Source organism: Myotis nattereri, assembly GCF_964212035.1.
Source record: "Myotis nattereri genome assembly, chromosome: 13".
NCBI lineage: Eukaryota > Metazoa > Chordata > Mammalia > Chiroptera > Vespertilionidae > Myotis > Myotis nattereri.
The window spans coordinates 53,821,498-53,839,325 of record NC_138088.1 but is presented as its reverse complement, the minus strand read 5'-3'; the positions used below and the strand labels follow the sequence as shown (position 1 = coordinate 53,839,325).

The following is a 17,828-nucleotide window of genomic DNA, read 5'->3' as shown; positions in this document are numbered from 1 at the left end:
TTCAAGCATCAAAAGTGAGAGTCTCCTGTGAGCTCCCATGGCTTTTGCTTCCTCAGGAATCCGAGACTTTGCAGCCTGCAATCACCTGAGAAGCTACAAGTATTACTCCAGCAGCATCCTCAACCCTGACGGCTTCCTGGGCTACCCGTGTGCCTCCTATGAGGAGTTTCAGAACGTGGGTATCCCCAGGGGCCTGAGCAGGGTGGGGTGGCGCTGTGGTTGTTAATTCTGTCCCTATGGCTTGGAACAAAGCGGAGATGTAACTCCACGACTAGTAAGAGGAGGTGCTGGTAATGCTGAGCCTCACAGAGCCTACTTCCTCCGGGGAGCGGGGTGGGCAGGCGGCAGATGGCACAGACCTGACCCGGCTGGGCCTTCCCTAGATCCCCACCTTTTCATTCTGAAAAATTCTCAAAGGATGCCTGCATGGCATGGGTGAGATGGATGCATTAATGAATGGATGGAGGGTAGAGGGATAGATGAATAGAAAGATGGTTAGATGGATGAGTAGATGATTGGAGGGAGGGAGGTAGGGATGGATGGATGGATGGATGGATGGATGGATGGATGAGAAGATGAATTGATCAATTGAGTGAGTGAATGAGTGAAAGGCCTACCACTCACAGACAAATTTTTGTTTTTCCACTAGAATGGCTGTTTTCCTTGTCCAGTCACAGGATGTCCCAAAATGGGGCACTATGCTGACCAATTTCAGGGGAACACCAGCGCCGTGGGACAAACGTTTTTCCTGAACACAGGAGCGAGTGGTAACTTTGCTCGTAAGTTTCCATTGTACGCATTTAAAAGCTGCAAATGATTTTAAAAGGTGTGTCAACCTTGTTAGTTAGGACCCTTGGTAGCAATGGCTAGAAACTCAACACCAGCCAGCTTAAATGATGATGGAAGGACGGTAGAATGGCATTTGTCTTGCCTCTCACATTCACCCCTTTAACCAATAATCCTGACCAGTGGAGTAGGTCGACCGTGAATGGCCCTGGCTGGTCACATGTCCACCCAACCCTGTGGCAGGAAGGACGGATCCATTAATAGAAGAAGGCAAGATGGGGCAAAGGCACCCCGTGATTACCCACCATGCTAGTCCCCCTGTTTACACACAGGTAAGTATGCTATGGTTTGTTGTGTTATTTTGCCCAGCTTCTCACTTAAAAAGAAGATAGAAAAAGCATCAAGATTTATTTGTTATAATTAATATTACATGATGGCTGAAGAGAAGAGCATTTATTTTCAAAGGGAGTTTTACATTGAAAAACATTTATGCAGCACTTTACAAAACACTGTTTACACACAGTATTTCATCAAATATTTGCGACACTTAACGTAAATGATAACAGATGGGAGTATCTATAAAGTCTTGCAAGCATATTTTTTTAAGTCAGAATGCACCTTAGGAAAATGCTTGCATGTGCGCGGGAGAAGGTATTCAAGGATGTCCACCGCAGCACTAATTTTAATACCAAAAGAACACAGGCAGAAAGCTAGATATCCTCCACTTGTTAAACAACCACATCCTGTATGTAACCATTCAAGGAAGGATCTAGAAAACCTCTAAGGCATATTAAGTAAAAAGGCAAATAGCAAACCATCACGGAATATATCCTGTTCCAGTCAGGGTCTCTGCAGAAGACAGAGCTCATTCTAGTGGTTCAATGAGGAGACCTCACTGGAGGGCCCGCTTTTGGAGGAGGGGACAGGGTTGAAAGAACAAACGAGGGATGCTGAGGCGCCCAGAATCTAGTGGCTGCGGGGCGCCAGGAATGGGGTGAAGGCAGCTACTGCCAGAACCTGGTACTAGAGCAAGGAGGCTGCAGGGGAGCAAGCACCTCATCTCCCTCCTCCTGCCGCTGGCCTCCTTACAAGCCTCTGATGGGCTGAACCCAAGAGAAAGCCAGCGGAAATGACCCCTGGTGAAGCCGACCTTATGGAGCACAGGACAGGACAGGGAAGGGCGGTGACTCAGTCTGGCGTGGGGATGGATGGAGAGAATAGAGAAGAGCAGTGCATCCTCTTTACGGAAGGGGAAAAAGCCTATGTATTATAACATATATTTTTTTAGATTTCAAAGAGGAAGGGAGAGGGAGGAAAAAATTGGAACATCACTGATGAGAGGGAATCATTGATTGGCACAACCCTACTGGGCATCGAGCCTGAAACTTGGACTTGTGCCATGACCAAGAACCGAACCATGACCTCCTGATTCACGGGTCAACACTGACCCATTGAGCCACACCATACAGGCAAAAGCCTAACGTTTTATACAGTCATATATGTGTGTGTAAATGCTCATAGAGAGCTCTAGGTCAGGGGTATCCCAACCTCAGCTCTACTGGAATCCGGGACTGGATCACTTGTTACAGGGGGGCTGTCCTGTGCATTGCAGTATGTTTAGCAAATCCATGGCCGCTAACAGCGAGATGCCAGTAACCCTGCACCCACCCACCCCATTCCCTGGGTGTGACAATCAACAACATCTCCAGACAATGCCATTGTCCCCGGGCAGCAAATCACCCCGCTGGGCTTGGTTAAGTCTACAGACCAGACTGGGGAGACCCTGAGATGGAGGGCAGGTGGACAGAGCACTGAGAAATGTTTATTCTTTTTTTTTTTTAATTATCTGTGTTGTTTTCCCATTGACAATATGTCCATGGCATGGGAAAATATCAAAAGTAAAACCAAAGAAGGCAACAGTAAGTGATTTATCCAAATGTTGGAGCCCAGACGTTTCCCTCTCCCAGTGGTCTTTCTGGTACAGTCAGTGGTGGGCACCTGGGTACCGGGGTATAGTAACCAGCTGCCCTCCATACATCTGAAAACATACCTGGCTGGGTTGGCAAGAGATTCTGCTGAGCTGCAATATTTACTTCCCCCTGAGTCCCTCACCCCACCTAGCATCAGAATTCCTGGGACCCCCAACTACATTGAAGGAAACCATTCATTACATTCTGCCTTACCTCCCACTCATGGGGGATTCAGAGCTTGGAAAAAGGATGCTCCCATGGGTCATTTTTTTTTTCCAACAAGATGAGTTCATTGAACTGATCGTGTCTTTTCTTTGCACAGGTTGGAGATACAGGGTATCAGTCACACTCACTGGAAAAAAGGCAAGGAGTGGGTCCTTCAGGATTGCTTTATATGGAAGCAATGGAAACTCAAAGCAGTATGGAATTTTCAAGTAAGTTTGATAGTAAAGTGAAATTACTATACGTTCCCTAATAGATTATTTATACAATATTGGGTATGAACTTCTATACACATCTAGCCATAAGAACCTTATATCCTAGAATGTCAGAGTTGAAGGAAGTCTCTTAGCATCTAAATCGATCACCCCATAAGGCGGTGATGGCAAACCTTTTGAGCTCGGCGTGTCAGCATTTTGAAAAACCCTTCCTTAACTCTGGTGCCATGTCACATATAGAAATTTTTTGATATTTGCAACCATAGTAAAACAAAGACTTATATTTTTGATATTTATTTTATATATTTAAATACCATTTAACAAAGAAAAATCAACCAAAAAAATGAGTTTGCGGGTCACCTCTGATACTCGTGTCATAGGTTCGCCAACACTGCCATAGGGGAAGAGGGAGGCCCAGAGAGGAAGGACTCGCGATTTTAAAGGCTGACTCCTTCTGGATTGCCAATCACTGCTTTCTTCCTGCTGAAGTTGTCGGGTTGTTATTGTTGGTTTTTAATTTTTTTTAATTTTATTTCAGAGAAAGGAAGGGAGAGGAAGAGAGAGAAACATCAATGATGAGAGAATGATTGATCAGCTGCCTCCTGCACACCCCCTACTGGGGATCAAACCCACAACCTGGGCATGTGCCCTGACCAGGAATTGACCTGTGATCTCCTGGTTCATGAGTCCATACTCTACCACTGAGCGACACCAGCCAGGCCCTGCTTAACTTTTATGAATATCATGTTCTCCTTTTACAAGGCACATTTATATGGCAACTCCTTCTGTAATGGGGCGACCCGCGGAGAGGACCACCAGGGACTCAGATCAAGATTAAGGAGCCTTTATTAAGCTGGCCAGCGACTACAGTTACAGCACCCTGCCAAAGCAAAGGCTGAACTACAGTGCCAACTACAGGAGTTACAGCATTTTTATTTGCAAAAACCACAAAGTTAGTTACAAAGCCTTGTTTACACAATTTGTTCCCAACACAGTACAGCATCAGTACAGTGACCACCTTCCTATCTATGTGTTCGAGGAACAGAGAGTACAGCGTGCCCCGCCTGGCCAAAGCACCAGATGTGCAGCCCAGCACACTTCCCATCCCACACACACAGTCCATCCCCCACTCCTGCTGTGTTCCACCTGAAGCCTGAAGCTAGCTTCCTGTTGATATGGTAGCCTCAGCTCCTAGCTCTTGTGGGTATATGAGGAGCTTGGTAAAAATGTGTTGGATAACTGTGCTGTAAAATTAGATTCTGTTTTTGCACTAAGTTCGCATAATAATTTTCATGTTAAGTTAAAGGTCTTTGACTACTTGTTATGCTACATATGAGATGCCCACAGATGACCCCGGCAGAAGCAAATGCATCTTTAAACAAAGATAAGGAGTCCTTCAGTGAAATCAAAGAGTCAATATGCCTGCCGCCCAAGTAGTTGACTTCAATCTAGATACCAATCAAGACAGTGGAAATCTAGACCCAGTATTATTCTAAAGGTGTGTTCTTCACAGATGCGTTTGTGTTTTAACGTCCCTGGATGTGTATGGAGGCAGGGAAGGGAATTTCAGAAAGCCAACAGCAGCAGCCAATGCTTGGAATAACAACAGGTTGCTATCACCCTAATATTCATCTATCCAGCTGATAGAACACTTTATGTCTATGTTTGCAGAGGATCCCTCAAACCACATACAAAATATGTGCGTGACATTGATGTGGACATCAACGTTGGAAAAATCCAGAAGGTTACATTCCTCTGGAGAAAACGTGGGATAAACCTGTTCTGGTACAAACTGGGGGCTTCGAAAATCACAGTGCAAAGTGGAGAAAATGGGACTGAGTGAGTATCATTCATTGCACCTAAGTCTTTTTTCTCTATTTCCTTATTAATCTATCTCTGCAAACATGTATGCATATATTTAATCACCCACCCATCCACCTAGATATCCTTCTACCCACCCATTCCTTCATCCCTTTCTCTCCATACACTTATCCACTTACCTATCCACTTATTCATGCAGCCATTCATCTACCCAACTATTCCGCTCAACTCTGCATTTTTCCATCTATCCATCTGATTTACTTTAAAAATCAATCATTGTTTTCCTTAAGCCAAATTCAACTTGACCTGAGGAAGACATCAATTAAAGGCATAGGTTTGAGAAACAGGCCAATAGGAGATTCTGTTTTATCTCAAACAAGAAGGAAAGCACCCAGGCAGTAGCTGTAGGAAATCTCGGGTTTATTTCCATTGGGTGCATTTATTCATACAAATTGTTTTGTTTGGAAACTGAGGCCTGAGAGGAATATAGGCTGTGTGAGGATATAGCTCCCAGTGGCAAGCTCTTCTTTTGCTGAGAGGATGAAATCTTACTTGGTGAGAGTAGGGAGAGAACATAACAGTGTTTACAATATGGCAAGAAAAAAGGCGACCTTAAAAGAAGATGATACAAAACAACAGATGTCAGCGTCTGAAGGAAACTCCATCACCTCTCAACTGCTCTCATGTTAAGATGAGAAGAATGGGGTTCGCAGAGTCACATAACGTGTCTATGGCCACCCAGGAAAGCAACAGGGAAGAGTATTTGCAAACTATTTTCAAAAACACATACGAAGACCTTTCTCAGCTGCATGACTTAGCTGTGCTGACAGTACATGGTCATAGGCCTGATTCCTGGGCGTGGTGCTGGAAGGGTCAGAGGTCACTGCGGCTGTGCCAGTACTTTGTCTATTCAAGAGCAGAGCTTGAGCCTGAGGCACAACCAGGATTTGGACCCCAGTCCTCTGACCTCCAATGTAGCCATTGTGCCACTGTGCCCGCCCAGCTCACACAGCAGGCCATGGAGCTGAGGGACGGTATTTCCTGGCTGGGGAATGCATTATGGAACTGTCTGGGTTTCATAGCATTTAGGTGGAGGTGAGGGTAGATTTTGTTTTCTCACCCCTATATATTCTAAACACCTATACATCTCACCCCATATAAGGGCTTCCTTGCAAGGAGCCACATTCTGAAGCTGAGCCCTGAGGGAGTCTCGTCTTTAGCAAAGACGCCCACAGGAAAGGAGGAGGCCAGGTCTCCTGCATCTCATGGCTGGGCTGTTGCCCCAACTGGGCGGCCTTCACCCTCTTCAGGAGTGACATCCCTCCATGGTCTTTCCTCCCCCTCCCTCCCAACATCTCTATGGAGAGATAATTTTCATAGCCTGTGTTCACCCATTTAAAGTATATACTTCAGTGATTTTTAGTATATGTGCAGAGTTGTGGAATCATTTCTAAAGTCAATTTTAGAACATTTCATCACCCTTTCCAAAATACCCACACCTATCAGCCATCATCCCATAACCTCCCACCCCTTTTCTCCAGCCCTGGGCAACCTGATTTCTATTTCAATAGATGTTCCTATTCTAGACATTTCATATAAAAGGCAATATTTATAGCCCTTTTTGATTGTTTTTTTTTCACGTAGCATAGCATGTTCAAGGTTCATCCATGTTGTAACATGTATCAGTACTTTATTCCTTTTTAATGCCAAAAAATATTCTCTTATATGGATATACCACCCTTTATTTATCCATTTAGCAGTTGATGGACATCAGGGATGTTACCACTTTGGGGCTATTATGAATAGTGCTGCTATGAACATTTATGTACAAGTTTTTGAGTGGACATATGTTTCATTTCTCTTGGGTACATACCTAGGAGCGGAATTGCTAGGTTATGTGGTAACTACTATGTTTAACCTTTAGAAGAACTGCCAGACTGTTTTCCAAAGAGGCTGGCACATTTTCCATTCCCAGAAGCAATGTATGAAGAACCTCCCAGATTCTGAACTCTAGGGAAAGTCCCCTCTTGGCAGTTTGGGGCACCCCAGTCCCCAAATTCATTGCCAGGCCCACCCAAAGCCACAGGTTTTGAAAAAAAAAAAAAAATCTGTGGTCGGACACAGCTGATTCACTTTCAGCTTGTTAAAAGTCCCCAGGAGGAGAGGGTGTTCTTTAAGTGGTTTTGCTTAGTAAGAACCACATGGACTCTGCTTGGTGGAGCCGAGCCTTTCAGTCAAAAAGATCTGTACTCCAGTGTTTGGCTATACGCTGTTTACTCACCTGAGGTGACATTTCCACAAGCTGCCAAGCCTCACGCTGAACATGTTCTCCTCCGCAGGTATCATTTTTGCAGTCGCAAAACTGTGAAACAAAAAAGGTTACAGACCCTTCGCCCTTGTTAAAAATGTGCTGCTCTTGTCCTAACCGGTTTGGCCTGCAGACTGAAGGGTCCCAGGTTCGATTCCAGCCAAAGGCTGGTACCTTGGTTGTGGGCACATCCCCAGTAGTTGGTTGTGGGCACATCCCCAGTAGCAGGAGGCAGCTGATCAATGTTTCTGACTCCCTATCCCTCTCCCTTCCACTCTGCAAAAAATCATTAAAGTATATTTTTAAAAATGTGGTGCTCTCTTGTTCCTTTGTGGTAATAAATGTTAATGCCCTCGGGTTGACATTGAGGTGTTAGTTTCCCATGTTCTGGGTTCTGGGGTCACGTTTTGCAAATGATTTTTCAGACTAGAGCCCAGGCCCTGGCCAGTGTTCTCAGTGGTTAGTGCACCAAAGGGTCTCAGGTTTGATTCCTGGTCAAGGGCACATTCAACGGTTGCAGGTTCCATCCCTGACCTTGGTTGGGGTGCTTATTGGAGACAACCCTCAATGCGTCTCTCTCATATGGATGTTATTTTCTCTCTCCTTCCCTCTCCCTTTCACTCTCTCTAAAAATCAATGAAAAAAATGGTTTTGGATGAGGATTAACAACAACCACAAAATGGTGGTGCCGAGTTGGCTGCAGGTCATGTCTGAAACCTCCCACTTAGGGTCCTTTGCCACCATCTTTCTCAGGGCACCTGTGTGGCCTGTCCTAATGTAGAACATGAAGTTCTGTCCTGTTTGAAAAGCTCATCATTACTTCCACGTATTGGCTGCCCAGCTGTTAACATCCTAGAGCAGTGGTTCTCAACCTTGGCTGCACATTAGAATCACCTGGGAATCATTTTAAAATTCTGAGTTCAGCGCCTCATCCTCCGGAAATTCTGTTTCTTTGTTTTGGGGTGGGGCCACAACATCAGTAACAAAGAAACAGAATTTCTGGAGGATGAGGCCCAGAAATCAGGATTTTAAAAAGAATCCCAAGTGATTCTAATGTGCAGCCAAAAATGAGAACTACTGAACTAGGGGGAGGGAGCTGACCCCATAGAAGAGCAGCCTGGGTGGCACGTGTACCTCTGAGCCATTGGAGGGTGAGGGCCTTAAAAACGTGAATTTGCACATGGCACCCAAAGCAAATGAGCCAGAGAGTATTCTTACACAAGGTACTTCTACCAGTCTTGCCCCCAGGCCCCCAGTTCCTCTCCTAAGAACAACTTGAGGTTTTTCCAGAAATATGTGTGCACCTATCTCATATACCCCAGCCCCACTTCCACAGCTGGTAGCCTACAAAACACCGTTCTTCCCTTGCTTTTTACACTATAAAAATAGTTTGGATATTATGGTCGAACTAGAGGCCCAAAGCATGAAATTCGTGCAAGAGTAGGCCTTCCTTCCCCTGGCTGCTGGCACTGGCTTCCCTCCGGTCAACAGCAGGCACTCGGGACCCAGGCTTCCCTCACAGCCCCAACTTCACCTGGAAGGTCGGGAAGGATGTCGGTTTAATTAGCATATCATGCTTTTATTATTATAGATAGTATAGAAAGAGCCTCTTTAATCCTCATGGGGCTTCACAGATGCCACCGAGGGATGCATGTGGTCTGCTCATCCCTGCTGATGGGCATAGAAATGGTCTCCAAAATTTTCTTACTGCAAATTTGAATGCATCTAACATCCTCTGTGATGTGTGAGGCGTGTGGGCCTTCTAGCCTGGTCTCTGCCCTAGCCCCTGGCCTCCCACTGACCCCCGGGCGACCTGCCCACTTGCTCCTGGGAACCCGGGGAGTTGGACAGGCTGGTGAGGTGGAGGGTGTCACTTTCAGGGCCGGGGATGGTGGAGCAGGGTTCGCCTGTTGAGCAGGAGTGAGAGCATCACCATGTAATTCTTAGCATTAAGGAATGGCTTCATTTAGCAATTCCCTGAAAGGCTGTGTGACAGGTGTGGTGGTAGCTCGAAGAGAATGAGGTGACACCCCAAGGTCCTGAGAATGAGGCAAAAGGAGCTCTCCCTTTCCTTTAGGGGGAGCCTCTCTACTTCCAAGCAGGACAGAGAGCCGGCTCTGTACCTGGGGATTTTCTTTCATTCTCCCTTCCTCTTTGTGTTTCCTACAATTCTCTTTCCGGAAGCACTGTCCAGCACTCAAAAGCTTGGTCTGCTGCAGTGAAATAGGTCCTTGTCTGAGACCTTCGAGACTGCCTAGGCCCCAACAGCACTGCCAGTGTGGCTCAGTGCTTGAGGGTTGACCCAGGGACCAAGAGGTCACCAGTTCCATTCCTGATCAGGGCACATGCCCAGGTTGCAGACTTGATCCCCAGTAGGGGGCATGCAGACGCAGCCAATCCATCTGTTTCTCTTTCATGGATGTTTCTCTCTATCCCTCTCCTTTCCTTCTCTCTCTAAAAAATCAACAAAAATACGTTTTTAAAAAACAAACAAAGAAAACACAAACTGCAAATTATAGAACAGAGGTTCTCACCCTCGCTGCGTAATAGAATTGACTGGGGAGCTTTCAAAGGAAACCTCATGCCCAGGTAGGACCAGGGACCAGTATGAATTTCTGGGGTGGGGCCCAGCACCAGTATTTTTTAAAAATCTGTGGGACATGTATAGCCAGGGTTGAGAACCAACACGTGTCTCCTTCTAAGAGTCTAAATGGCACTTGCTAACCTTAAGGCTTACTCATTCTCAGAGTGTGAAATGGGGCTCCACAAGGGGGCGGAGCTGGCCTTGACTCCCAGCTGCCTCTCTTTCTACCTGTGCTCCCAGGACCAGGGCAGCACCTGCCTGTGCCTGTCCCCCCACAAACCCCATCCTTCCTCAGTCCCCCACTGAGTCAGAGGTCAGCAGTGACAAGGGTGAAATACAAAGCCCTCAGTGGAAAACCAGGCATCTCCCTGCCTTCCCAGCCTCCCCTCGTGAAAAATAATGACTACTTTACAAAGCTATTTCATAGAATGTTATGTTAAATGAACATCAAATTACTTTTCCTTTTACTAGCTTTAAATGGTAATAGTGCCATTCATTCCTGACCTTCAGGAATATGAGATGTTTTCCATGACAACATAAAGAGAGTTCTTGTTTGAAAACGCAAGCTACTTGGGACCACATCTTATTACTTCTAAGTATAGCGTGCGCCAGCTTCTCGCACTTCAGCCGCCCATCTATACGTAGCTGGTGTATATTTCAGTCGATGTTTATTGTTCTCCTGCATACGTGCCAAATTCCTTAGTGACGACTCTGACAAAGACGTAGAGCTGGGTATATAGAAGTTACACCTGCTACCGTGTAATCAGTGTTATCTATCAGAACGCTATTTGTGACCAATCACGTTCAAAATAAAAATTGAATTGATTTTTCTGAGATTTTAATATGGTGCCCTCCCAGCAAGCCTTTGATTGAACCTTACACACTTTAATGCTCTGTTTTTGTTTGAGGCAGATCAGGAATGGAGCTTGGGTATTCACAAAGCCAAAATGATCTGCAAAACAACAAATTCAAATTTCCAAAAGCAGCTTTATTTGCAAGCCCAGGGAATGAACTTGGTAAAGCTCTCGTTATGGGCTCACAACTCAAGGATGAGAGCCTCATGCGCAAGTTCCCATATTGCGTTTCTACGCATCCGTTTCCATCTAAATTAGACTGTAACTGACGCGGGTCTGAGAGGCCTCTGCCAGGCCTTAATCTCTCCTCTTCTCTCCAGCGAGTGCAGGCTTTTTCCCCGGCTAATCCACACTCCACCTCACCCCGAGTCCTCTCTCTCACCAGTGGGTTTGGGCTAATGGCTCTGTGTCCTGGGCATAGGGGGGTTCTGTCTCCCACATCCCCCAAAGGGGTCTCTCTCAAGGGGGCACCTGCTTGACCCGTTTTGCTTTCAAAATGAGTCACTTATGACCATCCATCCCCATGGGTTAACTCATGGTTAGGAGCAGGGGGTGGTGAGTTAGGGCACAGCCCTCCAGCGAATAATGGTCTTCACATTTTTAACTGTTTTTTTTTTAAATTCAAAAAAATAGTTTGTGATACATGAAAATGACATGAAATTAAACTGTCAATGTCTGTAAATAAAGCTTTATTGGAACACAGCCACCCTCGCTAATTTCCATATTGTCTGGAACTGCTTTCCTGTTAACACAGCAGAATTGCCACAGAGACCTTCTGGCCCACAAAGCCTAAAATATCTAGTATCTGGCCCTTTGCAGAAAAACGTTTCAATCCCTGATTTAGAAGGCGGGGACATAGTAACTGATGCCAGCCAGGCAAATACAAGTGATTGGAGCTGGGGTCTGGGACTGTGGAGGGCACGGGGTGACATGGCCAGATGGAGAGGCCTGGGGAGAGTTGCCCTTGGTGTGACCTTCTCGAGAACACATACAGGAAATAAGGCTTGCAGGATGTTGGCACTGGGTGCCCAGCTACTCTAGGATATGGAGTGCCTGGTGCCCTATCCTGATGGCACCCCAGGCTGATCAGGAAAGATGGGGTACATACTCCCTCTCAGCCTTTGGAGCATCCAGACAAATCCTGTTTGAGTCGACATATGGACATGGGTTTTGTTGGGAACTTGTCAGCCTTTGGGGTGGGGGGTGTTGTATTTTCTCTGGGAAGGGGCTGACTTAGGAAGAGGATGGAGGCTGTCTAGGAGAGGACGGATGGGGCTCTGCCTGCCTGGGCCGTCCCACAGTGAAGCTCACCTGTGGAGGGCTCCCTCTGGGCCGGGCACCAGGGGACACCTGGCATCTTTAGAGAGGGGAGAGTAAAATGCTTATGGGACCCTGGGAAAGAAGCCAGGACCCTAACTTTTGAAATTCTGGGGTGGGGATGGGGTCTGATGAGCAAGGCCTGGGAGCAGGGCAGAGAGGTGAGGGCATCCGGTCTTGAGCCTTAATTGAACTTTTCATGTTTGCCTTTTTATTGTTCCTTTCTGGGGCTGTTAGCTGTGCTCAAAAGGAAGCAGAGGGCCTGTGAGGTTTATGTGAGCAAAATGCTAGGCTGGCGTGGCTCAGTGGTTGAGCGTCAACCTATGAAGCAGGAGGTCAAGGTTTGATTCCCGGTCAGGACACATGCTCAGGTTTCGGGCTCGATCCCCACTGTGGGTGTGGATGTTTCTCTCTCTCTCCCTCTCCTTTCCTCGCTGAAATCTATATCTATCTATGTGTCTATGTGTCTATCTATCTATCTATCCATCTATCTATTTAAATGGTAAGCCACACCCTTTGTGAACATTACCCCATTTAATCCTCCCAAACAACCTCTGAGGAAGGTATTCTCATTTTATAACTGAAAACTAAAGCTTAGGGTGCCTAAGTTTCCCATCGAGCACAGTTAGCAGGTATGGGGCACACACCGACGTGATGACACCGAAGCCCAGCTCTCAGCATCCGCCCTCCATTGTACTGGCTGTCACATTCATTATCCCTTTGTGCTTCCTGCTTGTACTCTCTTCTTTCTTGAACCGATTCGAGGTAGAAACCATGGTGCTAGAGCGAAGTGACAGCCACGGCTGAGAGCCTGTTTAGAACCAGCCAGTCACCACTCCCGGAGCGGGCGTGAGGCCCCAAAACCGTGCATCCCCTCCCACATTCCAGCCTCCAGGGCAACTGTCAGTTTTCACACCAGAAGAAAGAGCTGACCCCGAAGGATCGTTTTAATTGCCATGGAAGTTAGACAATCCTGACAGGAGGCCCTCATATCAAAGGAAACCAGGCAAGTTCGCACCCTCTGATTCTTCAGCCCTCCCAGCCCAGGGAATTTTCTCTGGTCAGGTAATGGCATTGTCTTCAAGGCAGGAATGAGCTCATTAAGGATGCAGCCTGTGCTAATCATGATAATTTGCTGGGCACTAAAATAATCTCTCTACCCACCCCTAAAATCATCTCTCTACCGGCCCAGACAGACAATGCTCTGGCAATTGTAGGCTAGGGGGAAACAAAAAGGATAAAGATTAAGGAAAGAATCGCCATGCAGAACGGTTTCAACAAAAGGAGTTACAGATTTGCACATTGAACCTGGTGATCTTAATCTTGAAGTTGTGGAGGAATTAGATATTATTAATCAATTTTTTAAATCGCCTTTATTCAACTTTGGTAACTGTCATTGGGTGGGTGTTCTCTTGTGTTTTACAGGAGCCATTTTTTATTTTCTTATATATTATTTTTTAAAATATCTTATTAATTTGTTTAGAAAGAGAGGAAGGGAGAGGGGGAGAGAGAAATATAGCAACACCAATTGGCTGCCTCCTACACACCCCCTACTGGGGGCTGAGCCTGCAAGCTGGGCATGTACCCTGATCAGGAATTGAACCGGAGACCTCTTGGTACAGGGAATGACACTCAACCAGATGAGTCTCACCTGCCGGGCCAGGAGCCATTTTGTAAAGATTGGTATCAGATGAATTAGTGGGAGCTTACTTTTTGATGCATGATGTGACCCCGTGGATGAGGTTAGCACGAGGGCAGTTTCGAGGAACTGCTGTGGTCGTGGTCCCCTTAATTTCAAGGGCAAAGATCTCAGTGAGCTTGAGCCCAGACCAGTGATCCCCAAACTCTGTGGTTGTGGGGGCGGGGGGGGGGGGGACTAGGCAGCTACACCTCCCGTGGTTCGTGTCTGAGAGGCCGGACGGCAGGCTCACTGCTCCTGCCCAGGCAGGTGAGGGGTCTGTCTCCTGGTTTCTCTTCTGGGACTTTGTGGGTCACGCTCCCAGGGCTTCTGGAAACTGGAAAATATCCCAACTACTCGCTGAGCCTTGCCCCCGCCCTTTGAAGAGAGTGCCAGCTACCTTGTGCTGAGATGTGACTTTTTTTTCTGAAAAGGCACAATCTCTGAAAGATTAAAATATCTCCTAATCAATCCAAATAAGGTTTCTTTTTAAACAAATATTTTTATTGATTTCAGAGAGGAAGGGAAAGGGAGAGAATCATTTATTGGCTGCTTCCTGCACGCCCTGTACTGGGGATGGAGCCCGCAACCCAGGCATGTGCCCTGACCAGGAATCAAACTGTGACTTCCTGGTACATGGGTTCATGCTCAACCACTGAGCTACACCAGTCAGGCTGAAATAAGGACTTAAGATAACATTTCTTCCTGATTATGTTAATGATAGCTGTTGCCTGTGAAAAATTGGTGGTGAGGGGACACACAAAAAAGAAAATAAAAATGACCGATAGCACCATCATCTAAATAACCATTGTTGGCATTATGGTTTAGCTCCCTCTACCCACCCTTTAAAAAAAATAACACACAAAAAAAATAGGATTTGTGTGTGTGTACACATATAGGTTTGCTGTTATGCCTGTTTTTTTTTTTTGCCTGTACTGTATCATGTTTTCCACAGGAGCATTTTTCTATCACACTGTTTTCAATAATCAGGTAGACTGCAATCCCAGGTCCCGGGGGGTTTGGGCGGTTGTTCTGGCTTGTATGACACTCACATTTACACCCCTCCTTGGTGGTTTCCCTGGACAAGGGTCTTAACCATTTCTGTGTCAGAGGCTCCCTGGCTGCCTGCGGAAAAACGTGGGCCTCTTCTCAGAATAATGTTTTTAAATGTAAAATAAAATACAGGAGCTGACAGAGGAAATGAATTATATTGAAATGGTAACCAAACAGTAAAAAGAACCCATTTGTGCAATAGCATGTTCCTTTAGGCCTGTATTGAACAGCAGCATGTCAGACAGTGTGGTGGCTCTAAGAATCCCAATCATGGCAGAGTAGTGATCGCAGTAGCATCATCTCCATCGTTTGTAAGGAATGTCCTGAGTGTGAGGAGGTGTGAGATTTCCACTGGTCTAAGGTGACAGGTATGGCTGTGGTGTGTTCCCTACATTCATGAAAGCAAGCCCAAGTTTCACTCAGTGAGAACCAAGATATAACTTCTTTTTCTCATCAAAGTTCTTTTTTTCTCATCAAAGATATGACTCCTGGTTTCCACCCAGGAGACACAGGGGTCCAGGAGCCTGGTGAACATCTCTGCCCTGGGAGGACCCCAGCAGGAGCTGGTGGCTGTTGACCAGAGGAAACGCCACTCAGGTGTGCAGTTCCCTGATTCCTGGACTAATCTGTGGTGGGTACCAGGAGGGCATGGGTGATGGGACCCACTGACTATGTGGAGATAATGTACTAAACGTTTGGCAAACCAAACCACAGAATAGGTTGGCTGCTACTGCACTGACGGCCAGATAATTATGACCACCCCATCAGTACTTCATTGGCACTTCCAAAAATACTGAATATGGAAAACTTCCTAAGCAAATACTCTCAAGGTTTTATTATTATTATTATTTGCATAACTAATTCACTTCATTGTACTGATGGGGTGGGCATAATAATTTGGCCACTCAGTGTAATGTGGGCAGCAAAACCAGACACCCAACAATTACACAATTCTGAACCTTCCCTGATAAGGACCAAAATCCTCGTTATGGAGTGAGGAAAGGAAGGTGCCCAAGGCCTAGCTAATCCCCCAGAGGGACCCCAGGCCTCTGACCCACATCCTCCCTCAGGGGGTGAGAGGGGTCCAGTGTCCAGCTGCACCTGTGAGGGGCTCTAGAGGCAAAGAGATGGCCCACTCAAAGAGCATATCAAAGGGACTACTTACAGAGATGGACAGGGCTCAGCAGCAGCTGGAAGCTCTGACATCCTGGTGGCCTGAAGCCCGGAGGGAGGGAGGGAGGGAGCTGTCATAGGAACATGGAAGGAGCTGGGGCCATGGGAGGGAGCTGCTTGAGAGAAGCTGCAGTCCTCAGGACAGAAGTGCAAAGTTGCCCAACCCAGCACAGATGGGAGGGAGCCTGGGTAGAAATACTCTAACCCTTCCTCCTACCCTCTGAGCTTCCTGAGGAGCCTCCCATTGACTGAACACAACCACAGGGCCAAGAGCAAGGCCAAGGGAGGCCACAGAAGCATCCTCCCGGGAACAGGGCAGGGAAGGGGAGGCAGGAGAGATCTAGAAGTTACGCAGCTCACCAGCCCATGAGTCATTAGCTTCCAAGGTCCCATCCTTACCTCCAGCAATGCCTGATACAACCGTGATCAAGGTACCTGCCAGGGGCTGTGCTAGGTTCTAATCTAGCCACACAGAAATGACCATACACACCGCGACTCTAATACCAAGGCAAGGTCGAAACAAACAGTCACTGACATATGATTACCAGCTGGGATATGTTCCATGGAAGGAAAATGGGATCATGATTAGAATGTAAAGGAAGACCTGGTCCCACTCTGGGCAGTGAGGAAGGCTTCTTGGAGGAGGGGGGATACTTTGACTTAGGTCAGAAAACAGTGGGGATGGTATGTGTTGAGAGAGGAAACAATATGCAAAGACCCCGGGGTGGGCACTTTCAAAAACCTTACACAAGGCCAGCCCGGCCTGTGCGCCTGAAACTCAGCAACAGAGAGAAACTCTGCCCGGCCGCTGTGGCTCAGTGGTTGAGCATTGACCTATGAACCAGGAGGACACGGTTCAATTCCCGGTCAGGGCACATGCCCGGATTGGGGGCTTGATCCCCGATCCTGGAAGAGGCAGGCTGGGCCACCTCCACCTTCTTATCTCCAGGTCAAAGTACAGTCCACGCAGCTCAGAAATTCTTTGGAAATAGACTATATGGTTTCCAAACAAAGCTATCTCTGTAAACAGTGTTTGTTTCACTCTTTCTTGCTCAACAAAGGGTTGCCTTTGCTTTTGTTCTCTGTCCAGGTCCTTTGGCGGTGGCTCTCCACCAAGCCCACCCCTGGAGAAGAGGAGACAGGTGTCTTCAAACCCACGTGCCTCCTGGGAACAGCAAACCTACAGACCCCATTCCTGCCAACACCTACAGGCACCAAGACGGGCTTGGGCTCCTGTTTCCGAAGGGATTCTGAACAGGAGGCTTGGTGTTCCCTCTTCTCACCTCGGAAACCAATCTTTGGCAGCTGAACCTGGAGATTCAGATTAATGGGGTCCTTTCCTGTGAAGCATAGGCACTCCATCTTGCTCCCGTAACTTCAATGTTGCAAAAACTGCTATTTGAAATTGTCCACTAAACATAGATGGTCCTTTGATCTATGAATTAACTCCGCTATTCTTGGTTCTGTAAACACACTGACTCAAATAATAGGGAAAAGAAGCTCAATTACCTGGCCTTGCAAGCCGCTCTGCTGCCATCCCTGGTTACTGCCAGGCCAGGTGTGTTTGAGTTATCTAAATGGTACTGTGCTCAAGGCTACGAGCTTCCTGCAAAATATCTCCCTCTGCATAGGGCTCTTTATAAAGCCGGCAAAAGGTCCGGAAACCCCATATTTAGGAGACAAAGGAACTGGGAAGGTATAAAGGGAAAGCTTCCTCCATATTAGTTTGCTCAGACTCCGGAGATAACTCATCTGAGACCGGCTTCCTAATAAAGACTCCAAATTTGACTTATTGATTAATGCGTCCTTTTTTTAGCTTGCCGATTTCCAATATAACACCTGTCCCC

General features: G+C 46.8%; 1 protein-coding gene across 2 annotated transcripts in view; it reads left to right on the top strand.

The window, feature by feature from the left end:
- The window catches only part of LOC308529330 (pancreatic lipase-related protein 2-like), a gene marked incomplete at both ends in the record, with an annotated part of 87,251 nt that overhangs the window by 48,316 nt on the left and 21,107 nt on the right, over nt 1–17,828 (top strand). The window contains 4 exons of one of the 2 annotated variants that reach the window (XM_081105377.1): nt 57–175; nt 650–779; nt 3,079–3,190; nt 4,865–5,032. In XM_081105377.1, coding sequence (XP_080961503.1) covers nt 57–175; nt 650–779; nt 3,079–3,190; nt 4,865–5,032 — 529 coding nt within the window. Of the gene's footprint in view, nt 1–56; nt 176–649; nt 780–3,078; nt 3,191–4,864; nt 5,037–17,828 lie in introns of those variants that run through there. The other variant, XM_081105376.1, reaches the window with a different exon arrangement.